Source organism: Olea europaea, chromosome 10 (assembly GCF_002742605.1).
Source record: "Olea europaea var. sylvestris chromosome 10, O_europaea_v1, whole genome shotgun sequence".
Taxonomy (NCBI): Eukaryota; Viridiplantae; Streptophyta; class Magnoliopsida; order Lamiales; family Oleaceae; genus Olea; species Olea europaea.
Window position 1 is genome coordinate 45718743 of NC_036246.1, and position 25016 is coordinate 45743758.

Consider the following 25016-nt stretch of genomic DNA (forward strand, 5'->3'; position numbering starts at 1 on the left):
ATCAGAGAGTCCTCGCGACGTTGCAGCACCGCCGACCGCGTAAACAACTCCAGCCTGTGTCTCATCGAAGAAAGTCCGATTTGCAACGACCCCTGGAGAGGAGAGAGTGAAGAGAGAGACTAGGGATTTTGAAAATGGTATTGGGATGAGTTTGGAATTGAATTGGGATAGGTTAATATATTTTATTATTAATAATCAAATCCATACCTGAATATTGAATAAAAAACTTTCCCGTCTGATTTTTGCACTATGATCTTCAAATATCAGGAATTTCGTAATTTCCACTTCTAACAACAAGTGATTTTAGGAGGTATTGAGATGGAATCGTATTGTGCAAGAATTGCGTCTATTATTGAGTTATAGTTTGTTTTTATTTTCTAAAATTTCTCAAATTTATTTCAAATCACACCATCTATGAAATATACCACCACACATTTCATTAATTTTATTATTTTTTTATTTTTTTATCAAAATCTACTAAAAATTTGAATTTAATCTAAATCAAATGAGACTAAAGTAGCTGATGTAAGAATTGTATGTTAATAGAGTAATTGTCAACTTCGTGCCTCGACATATGTAGTTAAAACATTGCACATTATGAGTCCCAATTATATAGGTTTTAATTTTTTGTCCCAATTATATAGTTCCTTTTCTTTATTGAGAATGTTTTATTTTGTTTTTTTCACTAATACGCCCCTATTCAATTTGCATAATTATAATTAATTTCTTCCACTTAATATTGAAATTATACAGACTAGGGATATTTTTGACAACAATTGTTTTTCCTGTGGTCTTGGGGCTTGGCTTAGCTGGTACACAAGGTGGCGGAACTGCTCAAACCTCGAGTCGTGGAATCGCTGGAAAATCATTTTGCTAGGAACCTTATTTTGTTTGTGTTAGAGAGATGAGGTGTTTATCGGAGGGCAGCCAGCTTTATAAGAGAAGAAGGCAGCTGTTAGCGGTGCACATGGAGCTGACTTGTTAGAAGATTATTGGTGGGTCTCTAGTTTCTTGGCAGCTCAGCTAACTATAAAAATACACGAAATTATTCTCCTAAGAACCTTGATTATGATTATTAATCTCTCAATTAGTTAAAAGAATGAAATTAGCTGATATGATAAGAATACTAGATAATATAAATATCGTTACGAGAAAAGTCGAGAGAATTATAATTAAAGTTCTCTTACCACATCAATAATAGAAAACTTTATAGCGTCCACAGGATCAAGCCACTAAGAATATCCAAATTTCACGGATACTCGCACTTCTCTAACTGTATAATTTATTCTGCATGAGCACCGTTCCAACAGGGTAGACGTAAATTTCAACCAAAGCCATTTTTGATTCCCTGAGCAAAAATAATCGAAACTCTTGATATAGCAAGATTAAAGATTTAGGAAGCCGTCTATCCCAAAGCTCAACCATCAATGTTTCAGCATAATTTCCAAGTTCACTAAAATGTTTGATCAGACACGTGTTACGTCGACACAACTAAGGTTGGGAACGGCGTTTCAATTTGGCTTATGCTGTAAGGATGGAAAGATAGCTCAAAGAGCTTTTCATGGCTTCACCCGTAATGTGTTAGAATGGATTCAAAACCAAACCAAATGGGCATACCAATCTTCTATATACCGTTAAGCTTTCGAAATAGACATGAACACATCTTGCTGCCATGATGGAAAAAAAAAGGTTCAAAAGCCAAGAACCCGACTCATAATTCTATCTATACTAAATAATCCATGTTTACTCAGAATCTTTATCAACAACAATGCCTAATCCTAATTTCTTTACAATATGTAAGATGTAGCTCAAAGTGGAAAACTAAGGATAGTGAAAACTGAATTCTTGTAAAGATCGATGCAACTGACTTTCAAATCTCGTAAAGATGTTGCGTATCAAACCTGAAGTTGTTGAAGACCTATAAGTTAAATACTGGTTAGTGAGTTCGACCAAAAGAAATTCTGGAATTGGACTGGCGTATTGGATTCTAACAATCAGGTCATTTGGTAGAATTCTGACAAATTTCAGTATTACTAATAAATATTGACACGAAGTAAATGGCCAAGGGATTTTCGAAAGCAACTTAGGGTAGTGATGCTGTGTCACATTGAAATTCTAAGCAACGCATACTCTATCTTTGATGAGATTCAAACTCGATGTCAGCGCCATGGCGGCATTCATCTTCAAGTGCCAAATTCAACATCTCCGTACAGAACTGCTCATCTGGTTTGAGCCACAAAGCCTGTTAAAATGAATAGAATCAATGTGAATACATGGTCGAAAATAATCAAAATAAATAATTTTCCAGCGCTGCAACGTGTGTTACTATCAGGGGAGGGAAAAAAAACTTGGTAAACCGCGAAAACATTGTAAACAATAACAGGATGCCTAAAATCTAGTAAGCCAGCTCTAAAAAATTTCAACAATAACTTACTTTGTGATAGTATGTAATTGCTGAAGTGAAGTCATCCTGTAAAAACAAAATTTTATAATGTAAGATTTTCATCATTTATTTGCAGAGAATAGTACTCAAATAGAAATATTGCAGAAATAATCACCTGCAAATGATAAGTGTATGCAAGTCCTGCGTAGGTACTCGAACTTCTTGTTGATAAAGCAAGAGCTTTCTCATAGTATACAATTGCCTCATTGTACCTCCTGATATTAAATAGTGATTGATATTAACTGCAACAGAACATGTAGCTTTCTATTTTGAATCTAATAACACAATTAAATTATGACTATGACTACAAACAAAAAATAAAAATAAAAATAAAAAGAAATATTAATGACAACACACTATATATATTCCAATTCTATAATTTTTTGAAAGCTAAAAATTATAAGTCACGAACAGTTCTACATCTCCATAACAAGAAAGAGTACATAATGATAGACTTGATCTTATGATTTCACTGCACTTTCAACCTGAACCAAACTGATTAGTGAGCCACATGCTAATGGAACAATAGAATTTACAAGTACATCATGAGACTAATACACATCAAACGGGTTCCATCCATCCAAGGAGACAACTTATTAGTTTTTCAAGCTAATCAAAAATCAAATGTTTAAATGGAAGCCAAATAACAAAATATTTTCCCTCAACTTGTAGGAGTTTTGTTACTGTAATGCATTCAATCTCATTCTTATTCCTTCAAGGTTGTGAAACCCGTAATAGTTTTTTGTTTTGGAAAATTTAGTGTAAATATGCCATCCATCAAAAAATGAGTCAGTAATCTGAGCAATAACTACTTGCATTTTACCCAACCAAGAGCAGTTCTAACTCAATACATCACTGGTTGAGAAAGAAAAAATAGATGATGAGGAACCCATTTCACATCGTTGAGTTTTCATGGTTAAAATTGAGAGCAGCTGGTGGAAGCATAAAAAGAATATACATACCTTAATTTCCTCAATGCATGAGCAAGATTGACTACAGTTGGCTCCCACATCTCACTTACAGAGGATGGTATGCGAGCCAATGTCTTCTCAAACCACAGTACAGCTTCCTTGTACCTGAAAGATTTTAAGAAAACAATCATGCTGATTATAATAGCTTCAAAAGTACGTATAAAAATACTTAGTTTACCAAATACGATCGCATGAGCAGGGATGTATACATTGTGTTACTTGTATAGCAATATATAATTGCAAAAAATAAAAAATCAGAAATTGTCAGAAACATGTAATTAGAATGTATAACCAAAAAAAGTAATATTTTATTTTTCTCCATTTCTCATATAGGCAAAGTAACGACCCTTTCAAATGAACCTTACTCAAAAGGACCTGGGGTTTTCAAAGAACCTTCCATCTAAAACTGCATCATTAAAAAAATTTACATGCTACATCTCTGAGAACTTGACAGTGTTGATGTTCCCACAGGTATTCATTGATTTCATCAGTTACTAAAGATAGAAAGACCTAGAACTATGCAACTATATTCAAAAAGCCTTCATTTACTCCACATTCTTCTCATTTTCTAAGTTTAATATCTCTGGAAAGTGGAACAGGTACAAATGACGTCTAAAAATCCCATTAGAATGCAGTTCAAGGCCAATGTGATGCTCCTTGGTCAGATGACCTAAGTACTGGTGAACTACAATGTTTAGAAAACAGCAACTATAATCACGAAGTAAATTTCATAGATTTCTTGTTGTCTTGAATAGCTGTAAATAGATTTATATCAAGTATAGTTAGTTGGACAAACTGGTAGGAAACGTTAGTGGACATGTCCAAACTGTATCCCAGCACACTAGCTATATCCACTAATGCTTCCTGTTGGTCAAAATGTATAAGAAGCAAATGAAATTAGAAAAATGAAACAAAGTTAACACGACCAAACTGATAGGAACCTGTTGCTGCCAATGATCTGTTGGACCTTGGAAGTTGCTGATCAACTAGAAGACTAGAAAAATGTATGATTATGAAATGTAGAAGGCAGATTATTGTAGAACAATAGATTTGGGCTGGAATGTATTGAACATAATTTTGTATTGATAGAGTAACAAAATTGAAATGACAATTCCAGGCCACTCGAGATGCCTTGGTTCTTTCCACTCTTATCTCAACTATACTCAATGAGTAATTCCCAGATCCTCCCTCTTCACATTTATAGACCTTCACTCTAAAGCATATTACTTATTTCTCCCTCTAGTAACTGATTAGTGAACATTATAGAATAGTAGCTGACATGGCTGCAACTATATTGGTATTGCTAAAACGGACTGGAGTCTATCATTACTTGTCGCCCCCAAAACCTTGTCCTCAGGGTGGAAGTTGTTGGATTGATCAATTCATCATGCAACCACACCATTTTCCTTGCAAACACTCCTATCATGGTCCCCACAGAAAAGGAACATTTCAACCCTTTGAAATGGACGGGCTTACTTAATCGAGCAATTATCACAAGTATAATATCCAAGGCAACTCCATAGCTCATTGGCCCTATCCACAAATTGTCCCATTTTTGAATTGCCTGTTCTCCCCAATCGGAATAGGTAGGTTAATTCCTTGGACCCCTTTTCACTACCACTATTGAATGCCTTACTGTGGATGCTATAGATTTTTGAATTGAGGTGGGTGTCTGGTGGATAGAGTAAATTGTCTGAGATAATTGTAGTGAGGGTTGGGATTTAAATTTGGGTTCAATTGATTAAAGAAGCCGTGTCTGAGAGGACTAATGCGTGAAGGTTGGGCTATGGATATTACTTCTAATTCTATATGGATTTAGGTTTGGGTTATAAGTATTAAGTCTAGGTGGGCCATAATTGAGATAGGCTTGCTTCCTTATATTCCAGTCTTTAACACCTTGGTCCAACACCTTAATTTGGCCCGATCCTTTAGGGTTCAACATTTTAACCTCAGCCCCTATCATGGGTTTCAACCCACTCACCAAATCACGCTCTAACCCCTCTTCCAATCGACATGGGAGTTGCTATGATTCGAATAGCCTCTGGTCCTCCCTGCATTTCTAGTAGCCTGTTGTAGCTTTGATTTCCTCATATTTGGTTGGAGTTTCAGAGGTAAGGGTTAGTAAGGCAAAGTGGCTTCCGCCACCTTTTCGTCTCTCTTCCTTTGCTCCACCAACGATGATTTCTTCACCTCCATCGGTTTTTTTCCGTAGGCTTTTGCTCATGGAACATTCTCCCCTCTGTCCTCTTCCCAATCTCATGGGCCTGGAGCTTTTCATCAGTATTTATAGGCGGCAATTCTATTACCACAATATCTCCTTTCCTCATATCCGACTGTTTACATGCTGGAAATTCCTCAACCACAGAGACCTCCTTCCTACAAAATTGATCCCGCATCAAACACTTCAATTCATCCCAAGTTCGCAAAGGCCAACGTCGATCTATCTACTGGAATCAATCCCATGCTTCACCGTCAAAACACAATGTAGAAGCCTCTATCTTACCTGCTTCCGATAACTGGTTTTTAGAGAAAATCTCCTCAGCTCTAGACAACCACCACTCCGTATTATCGCCGTAGAAGATGGAGATTATGAGTCACCCATGTGAATCCAATCCTAACTCCTCTTCTCGTTCTCCCTCTTCCAATCGCCTTATCATCTTTTCCAATCAATTCATTATCAAGCCCCAAATCTCTTCCATTTCCTTGCTGAAATATGTTGCCATTGCCCTGAGATAGATGCTCTGATACAACTTGATGGGAACTTGTTGCTGCCGATAATCTACTGGACCTTGGAAGTTGCTGGTCAACTAGAAGACTAGAAAAATGTATGATTATGAAATGTAGAAGGCATATTATTGTAGAACAATGGATTTGAGCTTGAATGTATTGAATATAATTTTGTATTGATAAACTAACAGAAATGAAATGACAATTCCAAGCTATTCGAGATGCCTTGGTTCTCTCCACTCTTTTCTCAACTAATCACTCAATGAGTAATTTCCAGATCCCCCCTCTTCACATTTATAGACCTTTCCTCTATAGCACTATTACTTATTTCTCCCTCTACTAACTGACTGGTGAACATTCTAGAATAGTAGCTGAGTGGCTGCAACTATGTTGGTATTGCTGAACCGGATTGGGGTCTATCACAAACATAACTAAAACTTTTCACAGAATATTAGCTCCGAAGCTTTCATATATTACTGAAATACAAGCTCTGACTTTGAACAATATTAAAGCCTTAAAATTTGAAAATCAACAAGTGCAAACTAGCATATGCCTCAAGTCTTATCGCCTAAAGGTGCAAAATGCATGATTAGAATCTGACCCATTGGGAAACAATCAAATCAAGGATCTTTAGATCCTTTGTACAGTCAAAAGTTTATGAGAAAACAAACTTATTTGTAGAGGAAACGAACCAGTAGTCTACATATTTCATGAAAGGTGAAAATCTTACTCCTCCATGTGATATGCCACAGTTCCAAGTTCATTATATACAAGTGGGTCTGAAGGACATATAGTTTTTGCCTGCAAAAAAAACTGAAAGCAGAATCTAATTAAAACTATTGAAGATAGAACTAGCTAGTAAATGACTGAGAAAATAATACAGATACCTAAGTAACATAGGGAACAAAGAGATTTTAATAATTTCCACAAGTTTACAGCTAAAGTCAAAATCGTAAACCTGACAGGCAAATTCCAATTTTCAGAAAGTGATATTACCTGCTCAGCAAGTTTGAAGCTATGAGTTCGCATGTATTCCATTCCAATGTAAAGAGTAGGCAAATGGCATCTGAAACAAGAGAATATCAATAATCAAACAAGTAAAAGGAAATATATACCTCACAAGTAATAAAAATTTCGCACTTTAGGATTTTATTACTGCATTTAATAACTTTAAGAATCACTTATATGCATTACAGTTGAGATCTAGATCTGGAATTCATCCTACAATACAACAACGTCAAAAAGATCTAAATCAGACATAGTATCACAGCTCTCTATCAACCATACAATGTTAGTTAAGATTTACAACTTCAATAATGCTATTAATAACCACTAGTCGCTATCACGTGCGTTGCACGAATTTTGTATTTATTGTATTTTAATTAGTGTATGAATTTTAGTTTTTTGGAAAATTTTTGAAACAATATCTAAAAGTATTTCCATGATATAAGAAAATAATTGTAAATTATTTTTACAATTGCATAGCAGTATGTTATCTAGAAAAAATATGCTTGTATATTTCATACTTGAATAAGAAATATACAAACTTTTTTGCTTGTATTCTTTAATAGTATTGATATGATTGAATTAAATGTGGAGATTATATTTCTAAATTCTGTGTAATTCAATATTGTAAAATTGAAAAAAAAAACTCTCCGCACAGTGAGGAGTAAAAATAAAAAAAGGTGCAAAGAGAAAAAACCTCTCCGCACAGTGTGAAGAGAGTCGAACCATGTGTGGAGAGTTGGCAAACTCTTCGCACAACGAAGTATTAAAATTAAAAAAAAAAACTCTTCACACAGTGCGAAGAGATGACAAACCAACTCTCCGCACTGTGTGAAGAGAGTTAATCTCTTCACACAGTCCGGAGAATTGGTCCGCACCATGGAAACACTCTCCACACAGTGCGGAGAGAAAAAAACTCTCCGCACAATGCGTAGAGAGTTGAACCATGTGCAAAGTTATAAAAAGTGCAGAGAGAAAAAAAACCTCTCCACACAGTACGAAGAGAGTTGAACCATGTGTGGAGAGTTGGCAAACTCTTCACGCATTGCGGAGTAAAAAAAACTCTACGCACAATGCGGAGAGATGACAAACCAGCTCTCCGCACAGTACAGAGAGAAAAAAACTCTCCGTATAGTGCAGAGAGTTGTTTTCAAATTCCTTAATTATAAGTCAAATTTCAATATTGTAAATTTTTCGTATATACAACGAAACAGAGTCAAAAAACATGGCTCAAAATCAATTATGTCTTCTTTAAATTCCTATGTCTTCTTTAAATTCCAATCACAGCTCAATTTCTGGGTATGCAAATCATATTTACAGTATTGAAAATGAGCTTTCTCGTGATTCATACAACGAAACAATATGTGAGTTTTACAAAAAAGGGGATATTAATAGTACCATGCCATTGATTTCACAAATGGAGGCTCTAGGGTATCACCCAAATTCAATATTTTACACTTGCTTGATAACAGCTTTTGGCCATTAGAAGCGGATACAATTTTCAATGAAATTATACTTTCGGATTGTAGGGCAGGAATTAAAGTGTTCAATGCATTGCTCAAAAGTTGTTTCAAAAAAGACCTCTTAGAACTTGCAGATAAAGTTCCAGGAGTTTTTGTTTCTCTTTTCACACTGCGCGAAGAGATAGTTTGCCATCTCTCCACACTTTGCGGAGTCTTTTTTCTTTTTTTTTTTGCTCATGTGTGAAGAATTTTTTTTTTGTCTCATGGAGTTTATATATACTAAAATTATTATTATTTTTTTAACGTTGTTGGCATGATGCGTGTATGGAAGAATATTTGTCAATCACCATAAACAAAATTCTTCACAAAATGCAAAAAATAAAAATGCATAATAAATCTTCTTATTACGCTAATAAAATTACAATAAAAATTTTTTTACAAATAATATAAAAAAATTATTTTTATCTTCAACAAAAGAGCACATTTAAAAATTAACAATTTCATAACCACTTTTTTTTAATTCTCGAAAATACAATTATAAAAAAGGAAACAATATTGAATTACAACATTTAATACTTAAGAAATTCAATATTAAATAAATTTTATACATTTATAACAAATTATACATCTATATATGCAGCTTACCGTATTTGCAGGCAACTTACCGTATATACAGTCTACCATATTTGCAAACTTACCGTATATGCACCTTACCTTATTTACACCATACCGTATATGCTGCCTATCATATTTGCAACTTACCGTATTTTCAGCCTACCGTATTTGCAAACAACTTACCGTATTTTCACCTTATCGTATTTGCAGCTTATCGTATATGCTGCCTACCGTATTTGCAACTTATAGTATATGCTGCCTATCGTATTTACAACTTACTGTATTTTTATATACCGATTTTTGCAATTACAAATACCGAGATGCAGAACACCGTACATTCACTTACCAAACCGAATTTCAAAAAAAATTTCAGATTTTTATTTTTTCAACATAAGCATAAAATAAATATTAAATATATATGAAGCACAAAATATAAATGCATATAAATATGGTGCTCAATCTTCAATTTTTCAATATTGAATTACACAAAATTTAGAAATATAATATTCACATTCAACTATATCAACACTATCAAAGAATACAAGCAAAATAATTAATATAATCTTGTATATTTCTTATTCAAGTATGAAATATACAAGTATATTTTTTTTAGATGACACAATACTGTTATACAATTGTAAAATAATTTGCAATTATTTTCTTATATCATGGAAATATTTCTAGATATTGCTTCAAAAATTTTTCAAAAAACTAAAATCCACACACTAATAAAAATACGATAAATGTAAAATTCATGCAACGCACATGATAATCACTGTGCGGAAAGGTTTTTTTTTTTAACTTTTTTTTTTTTTTACCTTCACACTGCACGGAGAGTCCGCACTTTGTGAAAATTGTGCCCACACAGAATGTCATCTCTCCGCACTGTGCGGAGCGATTTTTTTTTTTAACTTCGCACTGTACGGAGGGTTTACCAACTCTCCGCACTATGCGGAGAGTTTTTTCTTTCTTTTTTACTCCGCATATGATTTGCCATCTCTCCGTACTATGCGGAGAGTTTATTTTTATTTTTTTTAAAGCTCATGTGCGAGGAGTTTTTTTTTTTTTCTCATGGGAGTTTATATTTACTAAAATTATTAATATTTTTTTAATGCTAGTGGAATAATGTGTGGAAGAATATTTGTTTAACATAAAAAAAATAGAAAATAAAAAATGACATTATCTATAGTAAAATTGGATTCATTTACTATTGCATGAATAGTATACCTTTCTTCCCTCCCCTTCTTATTAGAAGTTAGATATAGTTTCAATTGAGATGTTTATTATCATCATTCCTCTGTCTATAGAATTGAATCAATTATGATTCTCTACCTAACAAACTGAATTGAATCAATTATGATTCTCTACCTAACAAACTGAACCTTAAAGTCATCCAAAAACATCCTAGGTTGGATATCATTAACCTTTCTTGCATATTATGTTCACACTTTATTATGTAGAACAGAGTAGGCATAATTTATCCATCGCAATAAAGATGAGAAATAGGGGTACAACCTTCAGAATTTATTAGGAAAGTGCATGCAGAGAACAACCAAATCTCGTTATCTCAATTAAAACCACAAAACTCCTAGAGAGACTGCAGTCGTATCAATGCAGAATTGAGGTGAAAATTTTACCCAGGAAATAAACGAGAAGCAGTACGATAAGCAGACATTGCTTGGTCGCCTTCTTCTTGAGCAGCATAAGCATTCCCATAACCAATCCAAGCTGGGGCAAAAGTCCCATCCAAACTTGTTGCTTTGCTGCAAAATAAGATAATTCATGATTCGAATCAATCCATATTGCAATACCAATCAAATATCTCGAGAATAATAAAAATTAACATATATTGTTCCACTTCCATTAGCATACTACTGTGTCCGATTTTTACATGGTTACACCAGGGCACCCTGAACCCATGTTGGGACAATAGTCATTCCTTCGATGAAAGAGATACCGGTTCCTTAAATGCTCAAGTTATATCACACCGAAAAAGGATGAAATGTCTTTAAAAAATCTAAGACATCCTGATTTTCAGCATAAACAAAGCTGGAAATAAGTTACTTATTTAGAAAGTAGACCCTTATCAAAATAAGTACTACAACTTTTTTCATTTTATATGGAAAATAACTTTTCTAAAGATGTTTGGAACGAAAATTTACTTTAAGTTTGACTAACTTCTTTGCTTAGCCACACATGGTCAATTATATCTGTCTTAAATTATTACTGACGAATATATTGTACGCTCTCTGAACATGCACTTCTGCTTGTGTCATAGAACTCCATTAAGTAAGATATTCTGATGTCATATAGCATCACATTTGAACATTACACTGGAGGATGACCAGATTTGCAACTGCATAAAAGTACTATCTTCCAAGGATCCAGAATAGTTAGGCTGCATGCAGTTGCTCATAAGTATAATTCAAACTTGAGCACAAATAAAAATTCAAACTGTTCAACCCAGCAACATCTAAGCTTTTCTAGAACATATTTCAATATTCAGTAGAAGGTAATGGCATGGTTGAATTTATAGAAATGAATACACAACGTATATCTCTGGTGCGAGGTACCCCCTCCCAGTAGGAAAAACTTAAATTCTGGTCACTCAGACAACTATATATTAAAATTCCTTCAAAAACTACTATGAAAGGTTAATGCCTCAAATAAATGTGTAACTGATAAGACGTTTAATTCCAGAGTAGAACACCACTCAAAGATAAATTTGATAGAATCCTCCCTTTACAACCCTTTCTGAAAGGTTAATACCTGAAATAGCGGCGTGATTGATCGTACTTCTTGATGCAGTAATAGTAGCAACCCACAGCAAACCATGACAGAGCCCTGGAAAAACATGTCATAGTGAATCGTTAAGACAAAAAAACTGAAACCTCTCAAGAAATGAAGAATAGGTTTTGAAGGAACTATTTAGCAGTTCCTTTCAAAACTGGAGCATGGAAAATTATGTGTCTCAGAATTGTAAATCAGAACTAAATAATAAATAGGAGAAACATCTAAATGCCCAGTAATCATGTCTTTGTTACTTGATTTAAACAACTGCCACCTGAAGCAAGTTCCCCCAGAAAGCCAGCAAGTAAAATGTCTAGGTATTTTCCCCATAAGATTCTTTCTTCCAGCAATACATTACAGACTTCAATCACATGGTGCGGGTCCAAACACACCAAGAATGCGCGTCGCATACTTTTGACAATTGAACAAGGATAAGGGGATATGTATCCAAACCTTTAGGGTTGATCAAATGCTTGTAGCACATACTTTAAACTGAGTTGAGCATCAACTTTGAAAACATGATATTCATGAGTAATGCTTTGAAAGCATATCCATATATGTGTCGCACAGACACGATACAACTACTTCGAAATGGTTCAAGTTAAGAAAAGAATATATATATCTTCTGTAGCCTCATGTTCACTTGGAACTGGATATTGGGAATCCATTTCTTTGGCATGTGACATACCCAGTGCCCTACTTGTATGGCCAGATCCATGCAGTATAGTTACAGACCTAAATCAGTTTCATCTCAAATCTCATATTTATAAAACCAGTCCTTCTCAACATTAATCCAAGAACTATGAAATTTCTAGCATTTAAAATGTCATGTAACCTCAAAATTAACAAGTGCGACAAGAAATATGTCGGGAGTGGCAATCAATTGACAAATATCTAACAAGATACAATGCACTCACCAGTGAATGGAGATTATGATGCGGACATCACTTATATTATTATCGCACTATTTTACTTTTCTAGTTATTGAACTTGTATTATTGGTTTGGCCCAAGCCCATCATTGGTAGGGTTATTCTTTTATTATTTATATGGTTTTCAGTTGTAATTTCAGTAGACGATGATGAATTAGAATTGAAATATTGTTTGGCTTGCAGCCGTTTTCTCCCTCCCCTCTCTTCCCCTGGTTTCTTCTCCTCTTCTCCCTTATCTCTGTTTCTCCTCCCCGTTCCTTCTTCTTCTCCCCTAGTCTCACAACTTCTTCCTGGCTACTTCTTCTTATTGGAATCCCTCAATCTATCCCACATCAAAGTGGGATCAGAGCCGAATCTTGAGTACTTTCTTTTTACAATCCAAAGTCTCTTCTTTTCTCCCAAATCTCGTTGGAACAGCACAATTGAAAGAGGTTCAGCATAAGAAACGGCAATTTTTTTTCATTTTGTTCTCTGCCCTTGTTGAAGAAAAAAAATCGTGCTATTGTTCACAAGTACTGTTCACATTCAGGATTCCAAATTTTTTATTTTCTTTCTGTAAAAAAAAAAAAAAAATCATGCTACTGTTCACGGGTACTGTTCACACTCGGGATTCCAAATTTTTTATTTTCTTTCTGTAGTATTAAAAAAAAAAAGTATTTTCTAACATTGTTTTGCAGATACCTCTCCCTATTCTGTTGATCAATCCAGTCACTTCAATGAACAAAAAGGGGAGTTACCATTCTATTTATCTTTGGTACATTACTGTTTATCTTAGAAATTGCATCAATTAAATTTTTGTGCTGCTGCTGATCTAGTTGTTTATCTAAATTCACGTAATTGGACTCATTCACTTCGATAAGTTCCACTTTTACCTCACTTATTTTACGTGATTAGAGTTTGACTAGTATTTGACCCTTACTTTGCTATTTTACTTATACCAACAGTATTAGCTTGTTTTGGATTTTAATCCCAAAATTTAAATTTTAAAAAAAATAGCTCAAATTTTCATTTTCCATTACTTGCACTTTTTGTTCGTTGATCCCTCTATTGCATGTCATTAAGTTGCTATTGCAGTGCATGTAGTTACATATTGGTCATCTTGTCACTTCTAACTCCGGTACCTTAAACATGGACCCCTCACAGTTCGATGCACTCACCCGACAAATAGCGGCTATTCAAACTCAAATGACCACTACTCTTAAAGAGAGTAAGGCTCTATCTGTTAGTTTGAAAAAATTTAAACACATCCCTCATTCAATTGATGTTGATAATTCTAAGGTGTCCCATAATAGACAACATCGTCGACAAGGGAATCAAAAATACTTTCAACCCGATCATAAGGATAGGGATAGGAATAGGGATCAAATTCGTGAGCGAGAACGAGATAATTTTGAAATTCTTACTCAATGGAATGCCCTTAAACAAGGAAATCAATTAGTGAGTGAGTATATCGCGCAATTTGAGGAATTTCGAACCAAATGTCATTTAATTGAGGATGAGAGTACGACTTTGAGTAGGTTTAGCCAAGGTCTGAGAGATGATCTTAATCGCGAGCTTTTCCTTCGAGGTGTCACTACTCTTGATCACGCTTACTCTTTAACTCGAGATTATGAGTTGATTATTAGTACTCCATATGAAAAGCGTGGTCATCGTCGTTCACCCATCTCATTAGCGTCGCCTTATCACAAGTCTATCATAAAACCGTCTCCGTCTAATGTTCCTCCTATTTGGAAAAATAATTGTAAAGATCGTGATAGTCCAAGATCTTTTTCTCCATGTAGAAAGCATATTGATAATCATCATTCGGTGTCATTGGCTCCACTTCCTCCCGTTAAGTCCCTTCTAGGACCTCCCCCGTATGATGTTCCTCCAATTTTGAAAAAATAAGGGTGAAAATTTTTATAATCATCATTTAATTTCATTGGCTCCACCTCCTCCCGTTAAGTCCCTTCTAGGGCCTCTCTCTTCTAATAGTTCTCCAATCTTAGAAAATCAGGGTAGAATTTCTGAAGCTCCAAGGTCTTCTTCTCACTTGTTGTGCGTCAACTGTAAAGACTTTGGTTACATTTCTTCTAAATGTCCTAATCGAACCTTAGTCATGGAAAAACGAAAGAATGTAATAGAGGAGCCGTTTGAAGATCTAGTCTATGAACCTAAACTTGAGATTTTGATGACTTGGATGATAGTGAGGACACTTCCTTAGGTGGAATCCAGACTCTTCACGAGACTTTGGATACTATACCCCTTATCTCCGACAATACTCGATCACATGTTATATGTCATACCCTTACCCAAGTTAAAGAGCTTGATGATGTCACCAGTCACCCTTGAAAAATCCAGTCGCCTGTGGTTAACACTAAGGTAAAATTATCCACCACTGACCAACCTCAAATTGATGGTCAAAACAAAAGTGCTAACCTAAATCCTGACAATTTATTACAGTCTCTAGTCCAGAAAAATCTTGAAAATTGGGACTTGATCCCTCCAACAGTTCAAATTGCATATAATGATCCTGTGAACTGGTCTTTAGGTCTAAAACCCTTTGAAGTTATTCTTGGTTGTGAACCTTTGAAACCTCTAGACCTTATTCCCATGCACCCACATGCTTGTGTGTCTATGTCAGTTGAGGTAGTTGTATCACATTTTCATAGCTTGTATATTGAGATCAATAAACAATTTGAAGCAAGTAAAGCATTATATAAACCTCAAGTTGATTGGCATAGACAACACTTTGAATTTAATATTGGGGATTATGTTATATTGCAAGCGTGGAATGTTAGTCTTTTAAAAATTTCAAAGCATGTTGGTCAAAATACCTATGTCAATGATCTTTTATAACATTATGACCATCACCCTATTTTATTTGTTAAGGACTTCGATACTTACAATGGCTATTTTAACACTTTTGTTGATCATTTTATATCTCTACCTGAGAACTCCCACACAAATCTTTTGCTATGTCTATTTGAATACCACCTGTCGCAACACACAAAGATAAAATTGATGTAATTTTAGATGAACAGGTTGTGTTAACCATTGATGGAGAGAATCGGTGCTTCTTTAATTGTTGGGTAGATTAACGTTCTTATTGTGCTCCACATTATGCGCAATCATGTGAAGATTTTGGAGATGAGTTGTAGGAGTACTTGTTATTTGGAGTCCAATGTCGGTACTTGATTAAAATGAGGGATTGTCCGCCTTGGTCGGATCATATTCTTGAGGACAAGTTGCCATTTGCATTGTTATCAACCGTAGAGTTCAGATATTTGGTTCTTCAAAAAGATCGTCCACCGTGGTATGAGTTCAGACATTGAAGGTTGACGGTAGCTCTTTGTCATTTGTTCACTCGACAGAGTCGAATTTTTCTTCCACCCCGGGAGAATTGATGCGGACATCACTTATATTATTATCGCACTATTTTACTTTTTCTAGTTATTGGGCTTGTATTATTGGTTTGGCCCAAACCCATCATTGGTAGGGTTATGCTTTTATTATTTATATGATTTTCAGTTGTAATTTCAGTAGACGATGATGAATTAGAATTGAAATATTGTTTGGCTTGCAACCGTTTTCTCCCTCACCTCTCTTCCCCTGGTTTCTTCTCCTAATCTCCCTTCTCTCTGTTTCTCCTCCCCGTTCCTTCTTCTTCTCCCCAGTCTCACAACTTCTTCCTGACTACTTCTTCTTATTGGAATCCCTCAATCTATCCTACATCAAATTAGCTTTGAGATTTAAGGGATTTTTTTGGACAAATTTATATACGAACGCCGCTTTATTTTATTTCCAAAAGAATTCAAAGATTTTACAATAGCTATCCTGGTGTTTCAAAAAATTATTGAGCTTAGATGACTAATCAAGAGGATAGCTACATGTTCCATTCTCTTGATTAGATCATAACGCACTTGTGTTCTATTGTCAACTACATTAGATATCCTTAATTTAAACAGTTTATAAATATTGTTAGGAGTGCAAAAAATAGGTTTAAACCTAACTGTTGGCATTAATTACCAGGGTTGCTTGTGTCAAATCAGAACATAATGCCCTTGCAGGACTCGGCCGAAACCTTTTTACCATGGGCACTGCAGCACTAGATGTCACCTCAACAATCCATCATTAGCAATATAGTTTAGGCAGAGTGGTGATAGTTTAGGTCATACACTCCCCTCCACAGTGAAACTCAGAGCAAATTTAGAAAATAGATAAGAGCAAAAACACAACATTATTTCTCAAGATTAACGATGGTTGTTAAAATAAATAATACAAAAATATAGATGCATACTCACTTTTGAGGATAGTCCTTGACTAAATTACATGCCATGAGATAGAGCTCGTTAGAATGCCCAAGCTCCATAGCTGCTGCTAAATGCACCAAAGTACATTTTAGGTGGAAAGGATCCTTCTCAAGCAATCTGAATTAAATCACGTGTAGTGACACAAGTGACATTAGTCAAGAAATAGAAGTAAATGCATCATTCTGTTCAAACAAAATTACCAACCCACATTGACGTTAGTTCAAAGCATTTCTGATATTCACCACACTGATGGTAGTACTCAGCTTTGCAGGCTAAAAGATCAGTATTGTTCTTCAATGTATGTTCCTGTTCTAGTTCTCTGAACTTGGCTTCTACAACATATTCTTTATCGTACTGGACAAGATGACAAGAGTACATTCTTAATTATCAGAAGTAAACAGAATGAAATTAGATACATACAAATGCATATACACCTAGAAGGGGACAGCATAGTCAACAATCTTTTCATGAAAAACAGTTTCTCTCCAAGGACCCCAACCTGTTTTGTTTTTTGCAAGCTTCGTCCCCAATTTTTCATGTTTCCAGCAAGTCAGTCCCCAATGGACAGTTTTCATCCAATTGACCATTAAAAAGGTATGTGACTTTCACATGTCCAACATGTCTAACTTTTTCAAGTGTAATATAGGTAAACACTTAACTGTCATGAAAACATAAATAGAAAGGAATGGAAAGGGAAAAGATATGGGCAAAAAAAAAATATTGTAAACTGTCCAACCCTCGACCTCCCCCACCATCAAGCCCCCAGCACGTTCCTTCACTCCCACCTACTTCCATCTTTTTCATAGTCAAGTCGATGGAAACCATCCATCCGATGAGGACCAACATGTTACACGGAAAAAAAAGTGGGGGACCACCACTGCTATTTTCCCAAAATTGAAACTAAATTGTAATCTGACGTATGCTAGAATTGGAAACTATACTTACTTTCTTTACCAGACATGAGTAGAACGAAGAGAGCCAGCCATCTTCAGGGCTGAATTGCAATGTTGATAGTAGACTTGTCTCTGAAATTTATTGGCAAATTGAATTAAAATAAAACTTTATCTAGTTATACAAAGGGAAATTCAAGTGCATTTAGTGCAGAGTAACATTAACCTACGGTGTTCAACCAAAGATCCATGTATCGCAAAATAGAAAACAAATATTACAAACCGTTACACGGTTAAACATCCACTTTATGTTTAACTTTGCCATAGCTAAGAATCACATAAAACAAAGTTAAGAAGTTTGACAAGTTCTCTCGCCTTCTTCACAGGTGAGCATGTGACCCTCTATAAGACATTCCAGGGCCTGAAACGAGAAGGGAAAAAAGTGGTATTAGGGTCAATGAGATCAACAATAGTAATAAAGAAAGTCACATTGCAACAAAAAACTTAAACATGTAATAAATTGTGAAAAACGAAAATAGTTAACAGGTCAGTTCTAAAGAAAATAAGTGTCAACTATTATCAACTTCACAAAAAGAATCCAATAATACTAATGAGAATCACCTCAACAGAATGACTCACATACCTCGTAACATAGAGGATCGGCCTTGATGGCAGCTTTGTACCTGTATGTTCATGAAAAAGGTAGAAAGATGATATCTTTCAGCGACCAAAACATGGTCATCAACTTGACAACAACATAAAAGAAAGGCGCAGAACAAAGAGAGGGTAAAATATTAAGACTCGGATAGAATAAAACTAAAGATTCATGTACGCAAACTTGAATATTCAATTCAGTAGTTTTAATTATGCAGAAACCATTGTGATTCGATGAAAAAGTCAAATATCACAATACCAATTCTTAAAATACGCTAGACTTTAGCAACAATTTAATAAGGCCAAAGAGGTTAGAAACAGAAGAAACCAAAAATGGGGGCCGGAGAGAATACCTAAAGAGACGAAGAACAAATGGATATTCTCTAAATCCACCATTTTTAATGAATACAAAGGTTTATTGAATTGATTTTGGAAGAGACCTTTCTGTATTACGGTAATAACAAGAAAAACACAGAGCATCTTGTTTACCATAACGTCCCACCATAGATGCCTCATAAGTCATAATAGCCTTGATCTATTACGCTCCACAATAAATAGTTATTTATCGGTTCAGCAATTGATGGGAATAAAAAACACCAAAAACTTCATATGTCATAACATTTATCCGATACCATGAAACACTTTCACGTCTAATTACATCACGATGTCAAAGTGCTAAACTTTTATTCACCAGTTACCAGGGTCAACTTAGTTGTGACCTTATTTAGTTTTGAGAACCAAACTATTTATTAACTTCTCCTATTTCAAATATCTTTAGTTTTTTATGTAATGCCATCATCAGAAACACATTTTTTAATGACCCATAAAAGTGTTATTCTAGCACAGTAGATACTTGCAATAACTTCTTTTGTCCCTTCTTGGGAAAAGTGATACTTTTATTATTATGTATCATCTTAAATATGTACTATATAATCAACCAGGTTTTAAAATTCTTAAAGACGTGTTCTCTATTTTCCATGTTCACCGGGCTACATCATGGCCAGAAACTAGAAAGTTATAAATAAAGATAATATAACGATAATAAGAAACTAAATTATGCACCATAGTCGAGCCTGTACACGATTTTCCAGTGCTTCATATGCCTTGCCTCTTAAAAAGTATATTGCTGACAAAATCTGTCACATGATGTAAAAATTATTTCACGTCAATGCTTCTCTAACGTGGAGAAAAAGTTACTGAACGTGTGCTGGAGAAAAGGAAAACACTTACATTGATTTCACGATCTTCACCATCTTTATCCAGATACATGCTGCCATAATCCTTTGTATCAGTAATGTTACCTTGTTCATCCACTTTAGCAGGACCAAGCATTGAAAGGCATTGATCCCACTCCTTCAGTTCCTCCTGATAAATAGATGAAATTTTCCATGTAATGAAATGTATCCAAAGGAAGCTGTATATTTATCATATAAGCAGAGCAGTCATGTATATATAAACTTTCATTTTGACATGCAGGAAACTGATGGAACTATCGAGTTTAGTCAAGGTTTAGGTAGAACGTGTCATGTAAAGAATTTTCAGAATAGTATACACCCGATGGCGTTCTAATCCTAAGGAATTTTTCCAAAAAATAATAATAATAATATATATAATTTCTTCTTATGGAAATTTCCTCACCACGTTCATATGGAATTAAAAAAAAATGAAAACAGAAAAAAAGCGGACAAAATCTGAAAATCCTCAACTTCAAAAATAAAATCCTAAATCTTGAGTAGTTCAGGGAATTCTCGATAGATCTTTAAGGAGTGGCTTGAGTAAATAAATTCCAGATTAACTGATTAGATGTTTCAGCAACCAATTGACAAGCATTCCCACGAATGAAACTCGAGAAGGAAAAATGAAGAAGCTCAAAAAACGCCAAGCAGTTAGTACACAGGCGCGTAACATTAAGATACGATATCGTGCATTTGTATCGGTGGTGGAGAAGTGAGGAAATTAAGAACTTACTAGGCATTTGGCTGCGAGGTAGCGGAATCGAAGGTCGCGGAGGACAATCTGGGAGGCATTAAGGAGGTGGAAGGCGCGGCGGTAGTGGCGGCCGAGGTAGAGTGCCTGTGCTTGCATATATATGTCGGCGGGATCGGACGTGATGGCTGCCACCTTGTCGGCGAAGAAAATCGCCGACGAGTACAAATGCTTGCCGACGCAATCCCTCACCACCCCTCTCAGCTTCTCTATTTGCTCTTCCTTCATGTCTCCGCTAACAGCCTGAATTTGACAGCTCCGAAACCGATTTGCAGACAGCTGAGGGTTTGGGACTGGAGAATTTTTAGAACGAGAGTTCAGATAGTGAAAAGAGCGGGGATTTTGCACAAATTGTGTGAATGGAGGTGTGGGTTCCGAATTGAATTTTGGGCAGGGAAATATCTAAAAAGGCCTTTGCATCAATTTATCTATCTAAAATACCCTTCTTTTTTAATATTGTATAGTAAGACACTATAATATAATATAGAAATCTTCTATTTTAATCCTTAGAATTAAATATTACTTGAATTTTAATAGATTTATTGTTTATAGTTCTTTTTAGATTTATTTGATTCATTTGATTTTTGTTCGCTCAGAGTAACACCTTCTAATTGGTATTAGAGCCATGAACAATGAGAAAACTCATAACAAATAAATTACCTAAAGAAGTAAAAATCCTTAGATATAAGTTAACATTTAGATTTTATTTAAAACTAATAAATAACAGATTAAGTGCTAGACATTTAAAAGAATATTTAGGTTATACATCTCTAAAACAATAATGATTGATTGTCATAATTGTAATACACAAATACTTATATTCATATCTGAATAAGAGCCAGAGAGATCGTGAAAATTAAAATAAGTAAAATAAATAATTATTGATATTTAGAAGAAGAAAGAGGAAGTTATATATTTTTAAAATATATTCGTAATAAATTGAAAATAATAACATTAACAATAATTAAAGAACTACCAGAGAAATAAAAGAAAAAATATTAGAAAAATTAATAATAGGATCAATAGAAGATAAATATATATATATATATATATATATATGAAAAATTGTTAAAGCATATGAAAAGGAAGAAATTAATTTATATTATAAAGATAAATATGAGTACAAGTAATAATACAGATTTGAAATTGAATAAATTACTTATAAAAATGGAAAAAATATTAGGAAAAATACAATATATAATGTTAATGCCGAAAGGAATAAGAGTATCAAATAAAAGACAGTTAATAAAATTAAAATGTGAAAGATTAAGATTTGAGAGTAAATATTTTAATATAGTAAAAGGAAAATTAGTAAATACAGATATAGCTAATAGATGATTTAGAATAATAATATATAAAAAAGAAGACAAAAAATGCAAATTAACTTATATATTAGAAAGATGATTAGAAAATTTTAATATGTCAATTAGTGAATATATGGAAGAATTAAATCGTTAATAAAAATGTTAATAAATGATGTACAGGATTTAAAAAATGAAGTAAAACAAACAAGAAACGATATAAATATATTAAAAATTGAAATTTGAGAAATAAAAGAAAATAATAAAAATAAAGAAAAGAAAATAGATAAAAAGTTAATAGAAAAAGAAATGACTTGAATAGGAAAGAAACATATTGAGAAAGCGAATATAGTAATAGAAACATGAAGTGTGGATAATGAATTTAGAAATAATATATTACCTAAAATATTAGATGAACAAGAAGAATCTATAGAAAAAATATTGGGAAAATTAAAAGTAGAAGAAAGAGAAGATAAAGATGAATAAGGAATTAGATTTACTAATAAAAAATTTTGATCAATTAAGTTTAAGTGATATAAGTAAATACCGAGTTTTAATGAATACTGGAGGAGGACGTAATTCAATAGAAACTTCTAAACAAGAATTGCAAAAATCAGATGAAAGTTATGCACGTATGTATAATAAATCATATAGACAATTTTATGATAAAATAAGAAATAGACAACCACCTAAAGGAAATAAATATAGAGACATGTTTGAATTAAATGATAATTATGATAAACCAATTAATAATGGATGAACAAAATTAGATTTAAATTGCAAAAAAATATTAAAAAGTCTTATTAATTTGGGCAGATTCAATAATATTTTTTTTATATAATAAAGATAACACATGGGAAAGTACTGAAAGAATAATAGATTTTTTAATAGCATCATTTGAAGAAGATGTTAGAAATTGGTGGGAATGAATAAGTAATGATTCATAAATATTAATAAAAAAGAAATATACAAACAAAGATAATAAAATCAGATAGACAATGTATAGAAAAGTTAGTAGAATATATTTCAGATGAATTTTTAGGAGAAATTGGATAATAAATGCTGAAGGAGAAGCAATAAGAGAAAAAGATAATTCTATAATTAAATTAATAAATTTAACAATATGTGATATGTGTAAAATTAAAGAATATACTTGTGAATTTAAAAATTATTATTATGTTCAGTTCTATAGTAATGAAGATCAAGAAGTATACTAAGACTTGTACTATAATAAGTAACCAGACTCGTGGGGAATATATTTTAAAATAGAATTTGAAAAATATGTTAGAGATAATATTGAAATACCTAGAACTTTAAGTTCAATAATAAAAATTTTATTTGAAAGACTTGCATATATATGTCAACAAAGACAATTTTTTAAAAAATCAGAAAAATTAACTAAAATATGTTGTGAAAATATGAAAGAACCTATACAATGGGGATCTAATCCTGAAAAAATGATTTATAAAAATAAAATTTTTAAAAATTTAGAAATTTTAATAAAAAATACATAAAATTTAGAAGAAGATATTATAAAAGAAAAAATAACTCATATGGTCAACAGAAGAATAAAATTTATAAGAAAAAGAAAAGCCGATGTAAATGTTGAAATTGTGGGGAAATATGTCATATAAGCCCTGATTGTGATAAAAAAGAAAGTTAAAATATTACAAAAAAAATATTTGGAAATAAAAGATGAATTAAGTGAAATATCGGATATTGAACAATATTATAATCAAGAAGCATATATAAGGGAAACAGATGAATCTGAATCTGAATAAGGAAATAGAAAATAATAATATAAATATACAAAAATATGAAGGAATAGAATGTTATGGATTAAAAGTAACATTTGATAATAATAAATTTAAGAAATTGTAAAAATTATCCTTAGATTTAAATGATAGCAATAAATGAATATCATAAAATTGAGAAAACTAGAGATGTAAAAACAATATATGGAAATCATAAATTAAATATTTTAACAAAAAATACAGTTGAATAACTATTAACAAAAGTTAGCAAAAAATAAAGTGAAAAAATCAAATATATTTATTTAGAAGGAATACAAATAATGTTTAAATCATTATTTAGAGAAGTAATAGATTCACCCTTAACTATAATCTTACATGATGGAAGAATAATGAATTTAAAAAATAGTCATTTAGGAACAATAGAAGGAAATTTGGCATATCAAAAAATAATGTTTACATGCTACCTAAAATATTGTGCATCATTGAAAGATAAAAATTTTAATGAAATTTTAGGATTACATTTTAAATTATTTAGAGATGATATTATGCAACCAGGTGATCAAATTACGACAATAGGATATAGAGCTTTATATGCATTTACCAATTCTAATTATGGAAATGTTTATTCCAATAAACCATACGTTGAAGTACATAAAGAATGTAAGGATATTACATTTTAAGTTATATAGAAATGATATTATGCAACCAGGTGATCAAATTACGACTATAGGATATAGAGCTTTATATACATTTACCAATTCTAATTATGAAAATGTTTATTCCAATAAACCATACATTGAAGTACATAAAGAATGTAAAGATATTAGTAAAATAATAGAACCAAATAAACAAATAAGTTTAATTTCGGAAGAATATGAATTTAGTATAACAAGAAATAAACCTGAAATAACAGAATTAAATGAAAGAGAATGTTCTAATAATATATTATTTAAGGATGAAAAATTAATTAAAAGATCAAAAGGTCTTAGAATACCTAATAAAAATCAGTTAGAAGAATTTAATAATATAAAAGAAGTAAAACTATATAAGAATGCTGGAAATATGAAAATAGAAAGAGAATATTATAATGGAAGAGAATATATAAATGGACCAAATACACTAATAGATACAGGAGCTAGTGAATATTCATATAGTTTCAATCAGAAATAAATGTCTAAAAACTCATAAAACTGA

At 33.0% G+C, this 25016-nt stretch overlaps 1 protein-coding gene across 1 annotated transcript; it reads right to left on the bottom strand.

The window, feature by feature from the left end:
• Positions 1-1600: 1600 nt before the first annotated feature.
• Positions 1601-21162, bottom strand: LOC111402552 (anaphase-promoting complex subunit 6). Its single transcript, XM_023030936.1, has 16 exons — positions 20750-21162; positions 20012-20146; positions 19844-19917; positions 18771-18810; positions 18503-18548; positions 18183-18262; positions 17446-17591; positions 17229-17354; positions 11994-12068; positions 10862-10987; positions 7138-7207; positions 6872-6954; positions 3406-3519; positions 2559-2658; positions 2435-2470; positions 1601-2242 (listed from the first exon to the last, which is right to left on the bottom strand). Exons 1-16 carry the CDS (start codon positions 20993-20995, stop codon positions 2132-2134), a joined length of 1608 nt encoding a protein of 535 aa, XP_022886704.1. The 5' UTR covers positions 20996-21162; the 3' UTR covers positions 1601-2131.
• Positions 21163-25016: the final 3854 nt, after the last annotated feature.

Coding starts and splice junctions, on each gene's coding strand:
- LOC111402552 (XM_023030936.1), bottom strand. CDS start 20,995: ATGAAGGAAGAGCAAATAGAGAAGCTGAGAGGGGTGGTGAGGGATTGC. Junction 18,549..18,770: donor CCGATCCTCTATGTTACGAG/GTATGTGAGTCA, acceptor TTCTCGTTTCAG/GCCCTGGAATGTCTTATAGA. Junction 18,263..18,502: donor CATGCTCACCTGTGAAGAAG/GCGAGAGAACTT, acceptor AATAAATTTCAG/AGACAAGTCTACTATCAACA.